The following is a 14834-nucleotide window of genomic DNA, read 5'->3' as shown; positions in this document are numbered from 1 at the left end:
AAAAATTAAGGTCTTTGTCCCGAAGTGCATTTGCAAACCATAATGAAGCTTTTTATGTTGCTTTTGGAGTAATTGCTTCTTGTTCCTTGAGTGGCCTTTCAGCTCATGTCAGTATGTAACAGTATCTTATGTTGATACACAAATTAATCTTTGGGAAATAGAACCTGTATCCTCTTTGAGCAGTATGATGACTGGACATTCCTACTGTATTTGTATTTGTGTATAATCTTTTGATGAAGCTTGCAAATCTCTAACAAAGAGAGAGTGAAAACATTTTCCTTGAATGCAACATTTCTTTATTTTGGAAAAAGTTGTAAAAAAAAAAGCATGCAGTTTTCTTTTGTTCTTTTTGAACAAAAAAAAAAATGTTTTTGTGTACAATTTGTGTTTTTCTGTCAACACCTGTTCTCCAGAGCTACTGTACAGGTGTTGTTTTGATGCATCTAAAAGCTGCAGGATAGTATCTCTTGAGGACTAAACCTGGGCACCCCTTCTGTAGAAGAATTTTTATCCAGATTTTGAATTAAAATACATAGAAATCTCATTTTCTTTAATAACGCTGCCCAGCTCTAAATCCGTTTTTGGCCAACGTTATTAAAGACCACACATGGAGGCATGTGAGCCAGCGTTTGCACACATTACAATGCATTGTTCTTGGTCTCATTATCTATATTTTTGTTAGTGATGTGAAGTTCACGAACGAATCGATTCTTTTGAACGGCTCCTTACCTTGAACGATAGGACTCGAGTCTTAGTGAGAACCGTTCTTTGTTTTTTACTAATTTGCTTGTTTATAATGCTACTTTTTCAATTTAATTTTAAATTTCGTTATATTAATTAGGCAATTAAATACGAAAACCGAAAGAATGGTAGATGCGAGCACTTGTCATGACGGTAGTGTGTCCGGAGGCTGCAGTGGGAGAGAGGAGAAGTACGGTCACAGTGTGTTTCTTGCCCGAAGACGAAACAATGGGTGACGCAACAAAAAGTCGGCACACTTTATTTGGTTAATGTTTGCAGTTTAGTCTTGTTCACATGAATGCGTTTTAATAGTTATATTTAATGCTGCAGTTGGCGATTTTTGACTTTTTTCTCTTCTTCTCTTTTTGTTTTATTTTTCTTTATTTTGTTCCTATATTACATATTGCATTAAAGTGCTATTTATGCACACAACACTTAGTAAAGAACTACATGGGTATTTGATATTTTTGTTTGGATATTTTATACCTAATTTTATGGAAAATAGGAGATTTTTTTCCATGAACATACTGTCGTTCTCTTTTGCACCCTTTAAATAGAAATGTTCATTTTACACAATACAAATGATTCAGCTTTAGTTATAAATTTCACCCACACATGCTAGGTTTACCAAAAATGTATATATTTAATACTACATTAAGGGTAAAACGGCTTGTTCTTCGAAATATGCAAATTTTCAAAAACGGATCATTTCAACGGCTCTTTGAACTGAACGGATCCTGGAGATTCGGTTCTCTTAAAAAAGAGCCATAAGTCCCATTTCTAATTTTTGTTAAGTGGAAAGCTTTTCTTTCATCATGTATTTTCAGATGCCCAATAATTTTTCTTAATTTCTAGATACTATGAGTGCACTTCTGCACTGCAAAGAAACCAAAGATCACATTATATCAAATAAAATCATTTTACACACAAATTGGGGGCTTCTCATTATGAGAAACCTACTAGACAAATATCTTAAGAGCAAAGATTCCTGACAAGACTGTAGGCTGGATAGTACTTATAAATCAGACACACACTCGTCGTCACGGTGCAAATTTTAACCCACCATATTTGGCAAAACAATACTTTACTAAGACATAATGCTGATAGGCGATTTTGACAAAATAATCGTCTATACACTAAACATAAATTCAAAGCAGTTCAGATGCATAAACACGTTATTTTCGGCGCAATGCATCCTGGGTATGCAAAACAAAGCGACAGGAGCTACATATATTGTCCAATTGGAACGTACCCGATTGTTGCAAAAAGGCGGGACTAATTTCCTCGCAACCAATCAAATGGCGTATCGCGATTTTTCCCGGTTACTCCACAACCAAACGGGATTTTTAAGAATTAACAAAATATCATATTTGCCTTCATAACTCTGCTCTTTACCATTGGGATTTTTTATTCATGAATATAAATCTTAGCAACAGCTGACCTTTATACAAATATTTCCCACCTGGTAATAACTGTATACGTTTGTCAGAAATCTCTGAATGCAGCTCAGAAATGTAACGCTTTAGTGAAGTTTTAACTCTTTGAATGCATTTTGAAAACTTTCTTTTCTTTTTCTTTCAGCCAAAATCATGCAACAGGTGTCACGCAAAATGCCTCTATACACAAATTATTTAAACATTTACACGTGCAACAAATTACCCATTATATATTTTTTTGTATCTTGCTCCTGTTTCGTCTTTTTCCTAAATGCGTTTTGAAGTTAATCTTAAAGCCTTATTACGACCCAGCAATGCGAAAGGCGAAAACCTTTTACCTTTTCCGCCTTCAGAATAAATAACAATCAGTATTTTAGGCCAGCTCTTTATGTTAGTGCAGCAAGGTGTAAAGAAAAACAGCGTCCTCTAGCGTCACAACATCGGATGTGCATTAATGACAGCTGTGAATTTATACTCATTGGCCGGCAGGTGGCAGTGCATGAAGTGACACGTTGGAGTTCAGTGAAGATGCATTTCACTGCTTGTTTGTTGAAAAATACAACTGAAGCATTCCAGACATTCATCTCACCATTTCGTAGTAGCAGATAATACAATGCAAAACGAAAGACGATACAAAACAATACAAAAGCGCAATAAATATTATGAGTAATAGTAATAAACCTTACTGCGTTTAGCTTATGCCTACTCCTCTGACAATTCTAAAAGCTTTAAGGCGCTTCTGTTTTCCAGTTTTGTGATAGATTACATAAAACATTTACATAATTTTTTGAACCCAGCTAACACTGGAGAGAGTTTAAACAATGTTGTGTAAATGCTTGAGGTTTGTAACATGATGTTTTCACACAGCACGTGAACGTATCATGACATTTGTCTCTTCCCCTTCTTCGTCTCTTGTCTATGGAGATGCGTTCAGGGGCGTCCTGCCACACGAACCAATCCCCCTAAAGTCGAGGAGGAGTCAGGACTTCCGTCTACATAAATACCCACAGCTGCCCTCTGCCGTCCGCTCTTTCGCCCCAGATTAGAAGGACTCTGGCTTTCAGTCGTTTTTAATTTTTCCAGTAAAGTCTTGCTTAAAGAAACCGCAAACATGAGCAGGAAATTCTTTGTCGGTGGCAACTGGAAAATGAATGGCGACAAGAAAAGCCTCGGGGAGCTCATCCAGACCCTGAACGCAGGCAAAGTGGACCCCAATGTCGGTACGTAGTGATTTTTGAAAGCAGTTCCATTTCCTCTCCGACGTTTGTCATATTTTTCTTATTTGAAATGCTTAACAAGCCCAAACATTTGAATTTATGTAGTTGTCTAATTTTACGCCGGAAACGGCTCGGTAATTCAATGAATAAGTGAGACTTTTAGCATCACAAATCTCCTCTTCCTTAATCTCATACGCTTAATAACAGTTAAACTCGGTATTTTATCTTGTAACTTAGCCGACTTTAGATCAGAGGCTAAGCAGTGCGAGGGGACACGGATGAAGGACACAGAGGGCTCCCGTCATGTCGGTGGTGGGTGTGCGCTTACAGCAGCACGTAGTCCCGCTGACTGCCAGGGTGCGTTCATGTTCAAGCGGAGGTGAACGTCATTTTACACTTTCTTGGTCTATTAGTGGTAATCTAAGAACCGGCAATACAGTACGATACACTATTACAAGGCCGTAAATAACACAAGCGCTCACATTGTACATTTGTAGTGACAATTTTGTAAAAAGTTGCCCTACAGATCTTTTTCCAACGTGAACTGAATGCAGCGCCTGCGCAGTTGCTGCCTGCATCTGCAGTCTGGAGACAAACCAGACGGAGGAAGAGCCTGCTGGCAGAAATTGAATGTGTCAATCCCTCTTGCAACTCTCCGTTATGCAACTCCATTATTGAGTGGAACAAGCCTGGCCTATTCAGGAGCAAACGAACTATCGTTGGATCTTGCTCCCCAAATGAATCCACCCCTTTACAGTGCTAAACCTAATCCATGAATACACTCTTCCCACCTGTCAAATTTTTAACCTCTTTTTCCCAAACATTCTTCTTCTCACTTTAGTTATTTTTACTCATTTGGCTTTTGAACTCGGGTGTCATGACTGGTCTTCGACCTCTGCAGAATGCAGCCTCCTCGGTGACCTTTTAAAAGCTGAACTCAGACCTTTATTCAGATGACTCCAGCCCTGGACAAATGACCTTTCGCCAAACTAGTAATACCATGCAGCGTCTAATATAGATCCTCGTAACCCCAAAGATACAGTTACATTGTGAATGCCAGTGTCTTGACTTCACTGTACTCACTTCACTGATGCCGCTGAAGTTCACAACAAAGTGTTGCAGATTATCAACTGTATACTAATCTAATTTTTGTTGATTTTAATTATCTTAAACACAAGATTAAGTTGTTGAAAATTGATGTCAACTGGCAAAATCTTTAAAAGCATATTATTGCTACACAGTGTTAAAGATGCAATGTAACATTCTTAAAACGCTGAGTTTTTTTTAACCATTTCTAGATTGAGGTTTAAATATTCAACACTAAATTTCTCTAAATAGTAATGTTTATAAAGCTCTGATAATGTCATTGATTTTAGTTTTTTAAATAGAGATGTACCAATGAATCTGAATAGGTCAATCTTCCTTTGACTTTGATGGATGATCGCCTGGTCAAAAATGGAAAACAAATATATTTTGTTCAATAAATGCGTCAACCTTGTACCTTAATGCATTTTCTTAGTTATAATGTTGCAGTTCCTTTAAATTCTGTTGCAGTAATAGCTGCTACCTCTATCAAAGTACCTGCAGCATATTTCCCCTCTGTTTACATGTTATAGTTGTAGTAAAAAAAACTAATTGGACTATGTGCAGCAATATGTAGGGAAGTGGTAACTGTGCTACTCAATATGCCATAGTGATGAAAATCGACAGCCACTCCGTCACTTTTTGCAGGAACGTCATAACACCCTGTAACCGGGCTTCGTTAAGGCTTCATTATGAGGATTGCAGTTGGATGAATTGTTTTGTTTTATAAAACTTTCATTTGTTTCGTATCTTGTTAATAGAGGTGGTGTGTGGTGCCCCATCCATATATCTGGACTTCGCCAGGTCTAAACTGGATGCCAAGTTCGGTGTGGCAGCTCAGAACTGCTACAAAGTTCCCAAGGGTGCCTTCACTGGGGAGATCAGGTAAGGAAAAGAGAACCGTCCAATTGGTTCTCCTTAACAGAACTTTAATGCAGATTTGGTTTCATCGTTACCATTTTCCTGCCTGCAGCCCTGCGATGATTAAGGACTGCGGTGTGAACTGGGTTATCCTGGGACACTCCGAGAGGCGCCACGTCTTTGGAGAGAGCGACGAGGTAATTCAAGATGGTCGTATCTTACTCCTGTGGTTTAGACCTGTAAGAGGTAAATTGAAGACAAATTTAGCAGTTTTTTTTCGCCTGCATTATTAGCTGATTGGTCAGAAGACCGCTCATGCTCTGGAGAGTGGTCTCTGCGTGATCGCCTGCATCGGCGAGAAGCTGGACGAGAGGGAGGGAGGCATCACTGAGAAGGTGGTTTTTGCCCAGACTAAAGTCATCGCAGGTATGCAGCTTTCAGGACAGGGTCTGATTAAACCTCCTTTCCGAGAGAAGGAATTTGGAAACATGTCTGCTTGCACAATACTAAGTTTTATCTTATTGACAGACAACGTAAAGGACTGGAGCAAGGTTGTGCTTGCTTATGAGCCGGTGTGGGCCATTGGCACCGGCAAGACTGCGTCTCCACAGCAGGTAAATATTGCACATAACTGAATGTTTCACCACAAAGGGCCTTGCTTTGTGGTTTCAAACATGTTTTCTGTGTGATATCTCAGGCTCAGGAAGTTCATGAGAAACTGAGAGCGTGGTTGAAGACCAACGTGTCTGAGGCTGTAGCCAATTCTGTAAGGATCATCTATGGAGGTGAGCTGGATGAATAAAAAAACTAACTTATGACATAATTGCTGCACATTATTCGCCTTTCTTACATCAATGCTGCTTCTCAGGTTCAGTAACTGGTGGCACCTGTAAAGAACTCGCCTCCCAGAAGGATGTCGATGGTTTCCTTGTGGGTGGAGCCTCTCTCAAGCCAGAATTCATTGACATCATCAATGCCAAGGCATAAAGACCCAACCAGATCAGGTCCCTCAACTCGCAGTACTTTTCCCCCTGCTCTGTTTAAACCATTTGTGTATTGTTGTCATTCCCTTGTTTTTTTTTTTCTTCCTTTTTATCTTTTGGTACATTTTTCCATAAAGAAAAAAGGGACAGGCTGACACATGCACTGTTGCTGCACTGATGAGTCTACTGAGAACAGCCCGGGTGCAAACTTAACTTCCACACAAAGTGCTCAAGCTGTAAAGGCTGACTACCAGATGTGGACGTGCAGTCCTCCGCCTTTACTTGAAAGGTTTACGAACTTCTTTAATTGTTGTTCTTTTTTTTTTTTTAACGGTGCCTCAGCTCTCGTTACATTTCTTTGTCTTTATTCTGGTGTCTCTTTGTGTGATTGTGAAGATCTGTGGCTTTTTCCCTTGATGTAGACGTGCACGATCCAACTTTGTTCACTCGTTATGCCGATATCACGTGTTGGATGTATTGTGTCATGACCTACGGGTAGAAAAGAAAATTATAAGAAAATATTCTAATAAATGGTTTAGAGGATACTTCTTTGTTGTTTCTGTGACATCTACCTTGACTTTCCAATAAAATGTTAGATAGGATTAGTTTATTTAAAGGAAAGTCCTGTTGTCCATATGCCGAGTCATCAAGCTGGTAAGTGTTGCTAGGATGGCTGTGGGGTTGGTATTTTTGATATGAGGGTGTCTTATTACAGAACTGACAATATCTGGAAAGACTTCATTGCTATTTTTATCCTAAGGCTAAAGTAAGACAACAGGGGAAGAATATGAACTCTACATCTATGGCATTGTCAATTGGATTAATGTATAGAAACAATTTATTTCACCCCACAATACTTAAAAAAATAAAGCTGCTGTAAAGGTAATTTGATGGGACGAATAAAAATGCAACATAAAGTCTTGGCCACGTAGAGTAAGAATATAAATTGGCCTTTTTAAACTTTTTGGTTGAGGTCAAAATCTTCCAGGATTCCTTGCAGTTCTTGGTTACAAAAGGTCCCAAATATTTGCTATCAATGCAAAGATGGGGGATCTTTGTCTAGTTTATAATCTCACGGTACTGAAAACACTCACATAGTAGCATTAACATTGATGCCCTTTCAGTGAATGCAACCACATGCAGTACTTTGCAAAAAAATACTCAAACTGTCAAAAAGTTCAAGGGGTCATTTTCACAATAAAGCATCAATATTGGATCTTGCATGATGGACCAACATAAAGTTCCACATATTTGGAAGGTTTCAAAATGAAATAAAAATCTGAAGTGTTGTGAGCATTTCTATTCCTCCCCTTTACTCTGAGAAATTAAATGTGGGGGTAACAAATTGCCTTCAGAAGTCACCTAATTAATAGAATTCACCCATATGTAATATAATGTCAATATAAAATAAGCTCTCCTGTGAAGGCCTCAGGGATTTGTTAGTGAACATTAGTGATTAAATGGCTTCAAGAAGACCAAGGAACACAACAGGAACGTCAAAGGTACAGATGGTGAGAAGTTTAAAGCAGGGTTGGGTTATAATATCCCAAGCTTTGAACATCTGAAAGAGCATTGTTTTAATCGGTTGTCCGAAAATGGAAAGCGTATGGCACAACGACAAAAAGACATAACCCTCCACCTAAAGTGACGGGTCGGGCAAGGAGATCATTAATCAGAGAAGAAGCCAAGATACCCATGGAAGACTGTGGAGAAGCTGTAGAGATCCACAGATCAAGTGGAAGAAGCAGGAAAGCTAGTAGTTGTGCAGTCCATTACTCAGGCCTTTATGGAAGCATGGCAAGAAGAAAGCCATCTTGAGAAACCGATAAGTTCAATCAAAGTTTTGGCACAAATCGTGTAGCAAACATGTGGAAGAAGGAGCTCTTCAAATGAAACCAATAAAGAACATTTTAGCCAACTTGCAAAACACGAAGTGTGGCTGAAAACACCATCCTGACAGTGAAGCCGGTGGTGGCAGCATCATGCTATGGGGATACTTAAACATGCAATCAGAGATACAATGGAATGGTTTAGGTCCAAGCATGTTTGTGTTAGAACGGCCCAGTAAGAGTCCAGACTGAATCAATCAAGAACTTGTGGCAAGACCTGAAAATTGATGTTCACAGATGCTCTTTATTCAATCTGACTGGGCTTGAACTATTTTGACAAGACTGGGCAGAGCTAAAATAGAATGGTTTAGGTCAGAATATTTCCATCAGAAAAATCCCTTTAATTTTATTTATGTTTGGGGATGTGCCATTTATTTATCGCTTGTTTACAGGTTTTGCCAATGTGTGACTACAAGCTTTATACAAAATAAAAATACTTCACTTTCTATATTATTTCCTAGATATACCAAAATAAAGAATAATTTGTATTATTTGATTACAAAACCTGAAAGCCTTAATTATGGGATTTAACGCCTCGAATTTAGCTTTTGCCCTCCAATCCACAAGGGGGCGGCTGTGATTTCACATTGTACCTTTTTGACGTGACTCTCGGTTTCACGTCCGTGTTTACAAGCGAAGCGTGACGTTCAAGGACCCGCAGAAATCCCTCATTAATCGCCGCTAAGACCGTTCCGTTTTTCAGGTTAACCAGCCAAAATGCTGCCCCTCAGAGTTTTCCTTAACGAGAGACTGTCCGCGGTGGCGGAGGAGATTTTAGGAGCGGTGGAGAAGACAATAGTGGTGTACCAGGAGGAGATTTTACGCTCCAAAGATTTAGAAATCAGGCAGCTCAGGATGCAGCTGAAGCTCCTCAAGTCAGGTGGGTTCTGGTATAATTCTCATGGAAATCGTGTACCATTGTGTTAGATTTTATAAAAGTTACACTGTTGTGGTATCTTTTTTTTTTTTTTTTTTTTTTTTTTTTGTAGAGCCTGAATCAGACACTTATCTTGAATCCGAGCAGCTTCCTTCTCCTTCTCCTCCCCCTCCTTCTGTTTCTCCTTCTGTCCAGCCCCATCAGTCACCCCTTGCAGTGGCTGCTCCCCATGATGAGGAGCATCAGCGGGGTGAGGAGGAAGAGGAAGAGGATGAGGTCTGCTGCGTGGATCAGGAGCTCCCAGAGACCTCGCAGGTCAAAGAGGACCAGCAGCAGCAGGGAAAGGCTACCAAGAGGCACTTCTGGATGGTGGACGACCCTACAGAGCATCAGGAGGACCCGGAACCAGAGGCGCAGGTGTTTATCTCACCCCACACCGGCCTGGCAACGAGTCTGCACGACCAAGCCCTGCATTTCCAACAGTTTCTAAGCAACGCCAACGGCGGAGGCAGCAGCAGCGGCGAGGAGAGCAGAGACAGGCCCTACATCTGCTCCGTGTGTGAGAAGCGGTTCACCAACTGCTCCCACCTGGCAGCCCACATCAGGACCCACACGGGAGAGAGGCCCTACATGTGTGACATCTGCAGGAAGACCTTCATCACCACAAGCGCCTTGAACAGACACCAGACCATTCACACCGAGGGAAAACGCTATATATGTGCTTACTGTGGCAAGTCCTTTAAATGGATGGAGTCTCTTGGCAGACACGTGAGAAGTGTGCACAAGAGGGATAATGTACAAGTATGAAGTCCATGTTAATGCCCGGGTGGCAAATTTATACTGTAATTACATGTCCGCGTATGAATTAATTAGAAACCATAAGTGTTAGGTTTACTGTATCTAGTACTGAGTATGCTTGAATCCCATTAAGCCTTGTGTACATTAATTATGAATAGCGAACTGATTGTGTAAAACGACCCTTTTTACGTAATGTACGGTCCATGTATCATTTCAGAATAAAAATTTAACCCACTGCCTCTGAAAAGTCTGTCTTTTTCCCCCTTTTATGTTGCAGAGTAAAAATCCCACTATACTCCAGTAGGGGGCAGTGGCAGCTTTCATTCATAACATCCTGTAAATCCGAAGCATTTGGCCGCGTTAATATAATCGCTCTCCAAGAGTGTGGATTTATTTCCTCTCTGGAAATGTCAGTGTTCTCAGTCTGCATCTTTTAAAGGGGAATCCATTCAGCACAATGCTGTGAAAACCTCTGTGCCCCTTTACAGATTTCTTCTGTTTCTGCTTGTTTGTCACATTTAAAAGCTTTATATCAAAGATATTGAAATATGAAAGGTAACCCGAATACATACATAATTCAGTTTTCAAGTTATGCTTTAATTTATTTGCCAAAAATACCTACGCTTGGCCTCACGGTAACCCGTCAGCCGCCTCAGGAGTCCCACAAGCCAACCACAGCCGATAGGACTCCTTCAGCTTGACAGCGTCCCTTACTGCCGGTGTCCACCACCGGGTTCTGGGATTGCCGCCGCGACAGACACCGCAGACCTTACGGGCAGCAGCATCGACAATAGATGCGGAGAACATGGTCCACTCGGACTCTATGTCTCCCAGCAGACCCTCACTATGTGCTTGGGCCTGACAAGTCTGTCCGGCTTTTTCCTCCTCCAGCGGATCCAACTCACCACCAGGTAGTGATCAGTGGACAGCTCAGCCCCTCTCTTCACCCGAGTGGCCATAACATGCGGCCGAAGTTCTGATGATACCACAACAAAGTCGATCATCGACCTCCTGGCTAGGGTATCCTGGTGCCAAGTGCACCGATGGACCGATGGATTATGTTTGAACATGATGTTCATTATGGACAATCCGTGACTAGCACAGAAGTCCAATAACAAAACACCACTCGGATTCAGATCCAATCACGCCTCTCCAGGTGTCACTGTCCCCACGTGGGCGTTGAAGTCCCCCAGCAGAATAATGGAGTCCCCGGGAGGGGCACTATCCAGCACCCGCGACAGGGACGCCAAGAAGGCCGGGTACTCCGCACTACCACTCGGCCCGTATGCCGAGAGACAGTCAGAGACCTATCCCCAACCCGAAGGCGCAGGGATACGACCCTCTCATCCACTGGGGTAAACCCCAACACGAGATGGGGGGCAACAAGCAAACCCACTAAAATAATTAATAAGTATTAAACTGAGAGGGCTGAATTCAAATTCAAGCTACATTTTTCAGATTTTTATTTCTAAAATTTATTTTAAAACAATACATAATTGGGCGGCACGGTGGCGCAGTTGGTAGCACTGTTGCCTTGCAGCAAGAAGGTCCTGGGTTCAATTCCCAGCCAAGGGTCTTTCTGCATGGAGTTTGCATGTTCTCCCCGTGCATGCGTGGGTTCTCACCGGGTACTCCGGCTTCCTCCCACAGTCCAAAGACATGCGTGTTAGGTTAATTGGTCACTCTAAATTGCCCTTAGGTGTATGAATGAATGAATGTGTGTGTGGTTGCTTGTGTGTTGCGATGGACTGGTGACCTGTCTCTAACCCATAGACTGTTGGAGATAGGCACCAGCTTCCCTGTGACCCACAATGGAGTAAGTGGTAGAAAATGATTGATTGACAATACCAACACCTAATCAACCCTAAACTACAGAAAGAAGCACTTAATTGTCCATCAATCATTTTGGTTGTGGATTGCATGGTGGTGCAGTAGTTAGCACTGTCCCTTGCAGCAAGAAGGTCCTGGGTTTGAATCCTGACCCGGGGTTCTTTCTGCATGGAGTTTGCATGTTCTCCCTGTGCAGTTCTTGAACTATGGTGCAGAATAAGCAGGAGAGGGTGCAAACTGGCAGCATTACAGGTATTTTATACATTCAAGAAACAAAATACATACAAATATGTATGTTTCAGCATCATCTCCATTTATTTTAAATAATTAAAGTGCACTATCTACAGAAAAACTATAAATGATTGAGCCCCATACTCTGCCCTCATCCTCATCCTTTTCTAGTATGATCGGTAAAAATCAAGCAAGTGTGTGTAACAGGAAGAGCAATGTTGATTCAGCTTCTCAAATACACTCCTGATCCAAATCTTAAGACCCGGAAAAGTTAAAACTGTTTGCATTTTGAGCTGATAAGCTTCAAAATGTAAAAAGAACAAACAGGAACATGAGATAAAACAGATCATTTACTGAAGATGGCATTTTAACTCAGACAGGCTGCTAAACTACACGAAACAAAGCTAAACGAAAACTGCCAAGAAAGTACTTAGTTGTTAGTAGCCCCACTGTTTTGTTGATCATGAAAATAGTTGAGAAATACTTGATGTGAGTGTTTCCAAAAGGCTAGTGAGAAGAACTTGTCTCCATGTGGCCTTACGAAGGGAATCTATAATCTGGAACTGAGGTTTATTTTTGCAACCCACCCCTTGTCATCTATCACCTTTAATTTGCAGTGGGGAAGGCTACAGAGTTTAATAAAATTTGATGAAGGGTGTACTGCTTTTGTTTTCGGCTCTTCTGAGTCAAAACTTTGCATAATATTCTTATAAATTTTTTCTAGATTCTTTAGTCAGTTTTCATATTATTATGGATGTTTAGATTTACCTAGATTGTTCTTTCTTTTATCAGTTTTTTCACAAACCCTTAAACAGCTGCCTTTCAATTCAGCAGTGTGGTAAAGGTGTATTTCCCTGTTTTTTGACATCTTAAATGCTAACCTTCTTTATAACAGTTTTATCTATGATACCATCATTTTACACAATTCCAAAAAACAGGATTTGTGTTTTGGTTTGGCATCTAAACTGATCCCCTGTTCAAGGTTGCCCGCCCATGGGTCCAGTTTAAAACCCAGATGTAAAAGGATCAAGAGGCCAATGAATCAGCCTCCAACCCCATGACTGAGAGTTTGTGTTTAACTGTTTAACTCAAAAAGCAAAAAGATCAACGTGCTGAACGAAAACTCAAGTTGTGATGAGCAAACCAGAGCTGAAGGTCAGGTATAAATCATGCAAATAGACCTTTATTTTCAGAAAATAAAGATCAGATTCAGATCTTTTAGATAATGGAATAACAAATAAAGTCTGGAAACCCAAACTTTCTTTTATTCCATTCCTGGAAAATGTCAATATAAAACTCCACACTGTTTCAGAGTTTTCAAGACTACTTAGGAAGCCTGTTTAAAAACCCAACTTTTGGCACGGCGCTGATGGTGTAGAGGTTAAGCACGCGACCATGTACAGAGGCTTCAGTCCTCAAGGTGGCTGTCCTGGGTTCAAGTCCCAGACCTGGTGACATTTATCAAATGTCTCCCCCTCTCTCTACTCCCTTTCCTGTCTACCTACTGTTGAAAAAATAAAAGTGCTGAAAAAATATCTTCAAAAAAAACAACTTTTACTGTAAGTAGAGCTGTCTCTATTGGCTTTAAACATCTGGAGATTGAATTTTTTGCCAATTCTTCTTTATAAAACACCTCAAGCTCAATCAGATTGGATTCAGAGCATCTGTGAGCAGCAGTTTTCAAGCATCGTCAGATTCTCGATTAGATTTAGGCTTGGACTTTGACTGGGCCATTAAAGACATGAATATGTTTTTATTGGAGCTATTCTATTGCAGTTCTGGTTGTACATTTAGGTTGATTTCCTACTGGAAGGTGAACATTTGACTCAAGTCTTTCTAGCCCTTAACAGAATTTCTTATTTAGCTCCATTCATCTCCCCATCAAATCTGACCAGCTTCACTGTTCCTGCAGAAGTAAAACATCCCCACAGCATGATGTTGCCACTACTATGTTCCACTGTGGGTTTATGTTTTGGGCGACATGACACAGAGCTTTAAATACATGCAGTCGCAGAGAATGACTAAATGGATGCAGGTCCATGACCAAACTGAAAAAGGAGCAGGAAAGAAAGAAAGGAAGAAGATGACTTAAAATGAGAGAGAAAATAAAGAACTATGCCAATATTGATTGTTTTGCATCTGAATGAGCGTCATGTTTTAAAACATTTAGCATCTTATATCTCACATTTATGACCTCACATATGTCCTCCTCCATGCTGGAAAAAAACCGCTGATGATTTGCTAAGAATAAACCCCCAGATGTGATTTTACCAGAGGGGGAAAAAATGAAATCTGTCCTGCAGGAAGGCTCTTTACATTATGTTAACACACTTATTCAAGGTGACACAAACCCCGCAGGGTGGGGTTTGTGTCATTTAGAAAGCAGTAGAAAGGCTGCATAAAGGGAAGACAGCTGCAGATTTTCGGCCTCTAGGTCATATCAATAAATGTGATCTGTGAGGCGGCAGTGAAGGCCAAAGCCACTGATCCGTTGGGAGGAGATTCCTCTGGTCGGTGGAAGCACGCACACACCACCCTGAGCCTTCAGCAGTGTCAGTAAATCACTACTTTCAGCTTCTTCCTGCTTTTTCCTTCTCTCCAAATTTTCATCCTTTTTCTTTTTTTTTTTTGTACAGCACAGTCAGGAATGCTCGCTCTACAGGGTGGCTGCTGCCGCTGTTCACTGGAGCGACTCGCCTCCCATGTCTCACACTCATCCCATGTGTCTCCCATTAGCTACACTCACTCGTGAGAGGGAAGGAGAGGCTGGTGCAGAGGGGGAGGAGTGGGAGGAATTTGATATGCTTTGTGCATAGTGACTTGTATAAAACAAAAGACGGGGCAAAAAGCCCGAATGTATGTGAAACACACACATCAACACTCGGGGA

At 40.9% G+C, this 14834-nt stretch overlaps 2 protein-coding genes and 1 non-coding gene across 3 annotated transcripts; 2 read left to right on the top strand and 1 right to left on the bottom strand.

Annotated features, from left to right (window-relative positions):
• Positions 1 to 1674: 1674 nt before the first annotated feature.
• Positions 1675 to 1731, bottom strand: LOC124866429. Its single transcript, XR_007037810.1, has one exon. It is a non-coding gene; the product is annotated as a U7 small nuclear RNA (small nuclear RNA).
• Positions 1732 to 3172: 1441 nt separating this feature from the next.
• tpi1b (triosephosphate isomerase 1b) lies at positions 3173 to 6866 on the top strand. Its single transcript, XM_047360612.1, has 7 exons — positions 3173 to 3397; positions 5239 to 5362; positions 5451 to 5535; positions 5632 to 5764; positions 5867 to 5952; positions 6036 to 6123; positions 6207 to 6866. The coding sequence occupies exons 1-7, from the start codon at positions 3289 to 3291 to the stop codon at positions 6323 to 6325; spliced, it is 744 nt and encodes a 247-aa protein (XP_047216568.1). The 5' UTR covers positions 3173 to 3288; the 3' UTR covers positions 6326 to 6866.
• A 1863-nt stretch (positions 6867 to 8729) lies between these two features.
• On the top strand, positions 8730 to 10120 carry LOC124865490 (zinc finger and SCAN domain-containing protein 12-like). Its single transcript, XM_047360611.1, has 2 exons — positions 8730 to 9090; positions 9200 to 10120. The coding sequence occupies exons 1-2, from the start codon at positions 8928 to 8930 to the stop codon at positions 9892 to 9894; spliced, it is 858 nt and encodes a 285-aa protein (XP_047216567.1). The 5' UTR covers positions 8730 to 8927; the 3' UTR covers positions 9895 to 10120.
• Positions 10121 to 14834: the final 4714 nt, after the last annotated feature.

Source organism: Girardinichthys multiradiatus, chromosome 3 (genome assembly GCF_021462225.1).
Source record: "Girardinichthys multiradiatus isolate DD_20200921_A chromosome 3, DD_fGirMul_XY1, whole genome shotgun sequence".
Classification (NCBI taxonomy): Eukaryota; Metazoa; Chordata; class Actinopteri; order Cyprinodontiformes; family Goodeidae; genus Girardinichthys; species Girardinichthys multiradiatus.
Note: the sequence above shows the minus strand (reverse complement) of the source record. Positions and strands in the feature narration are given on the sequence as shown.

Coding starts and splice junctions, on each gene's coding strand:
- tpi1b (XM_047360612.1), top strand. CDS start 3,289: ATGAGCAGGAAATTCTTTGTCGGTGGCAACTGGAAAATGAATGGCGAC. Junction 3,398..5,238: donor CAAAGTGGACCCCAATGTCG/GTACGTAGTGAT, acceptor TCTTGTTAATAG/AGGTGGTGTGTGGTGCCCCA. Junction 5,363..5,450: donor GCCTTCACTGGGGAGATCAG/GTAAGGAAAAGA, acceptor TCCTGCCTGCAG/CCCTGCGATGATTAAGGACT.
- LOC124865490 (XM_047360611.1), top strand. CDS start 8,928: ATGCTGCCCCTCAGAGTTTTCCTTAACGAGAGACTGTCCGCGGTGGCG. Junction 9,091..9,199: donor GCTGAAGCTCCTCAAGTCAG/GTGGGTTCTGGT, acceptor TTTTTTTTGTAG/AGCCTGAATCAGACACTTAT.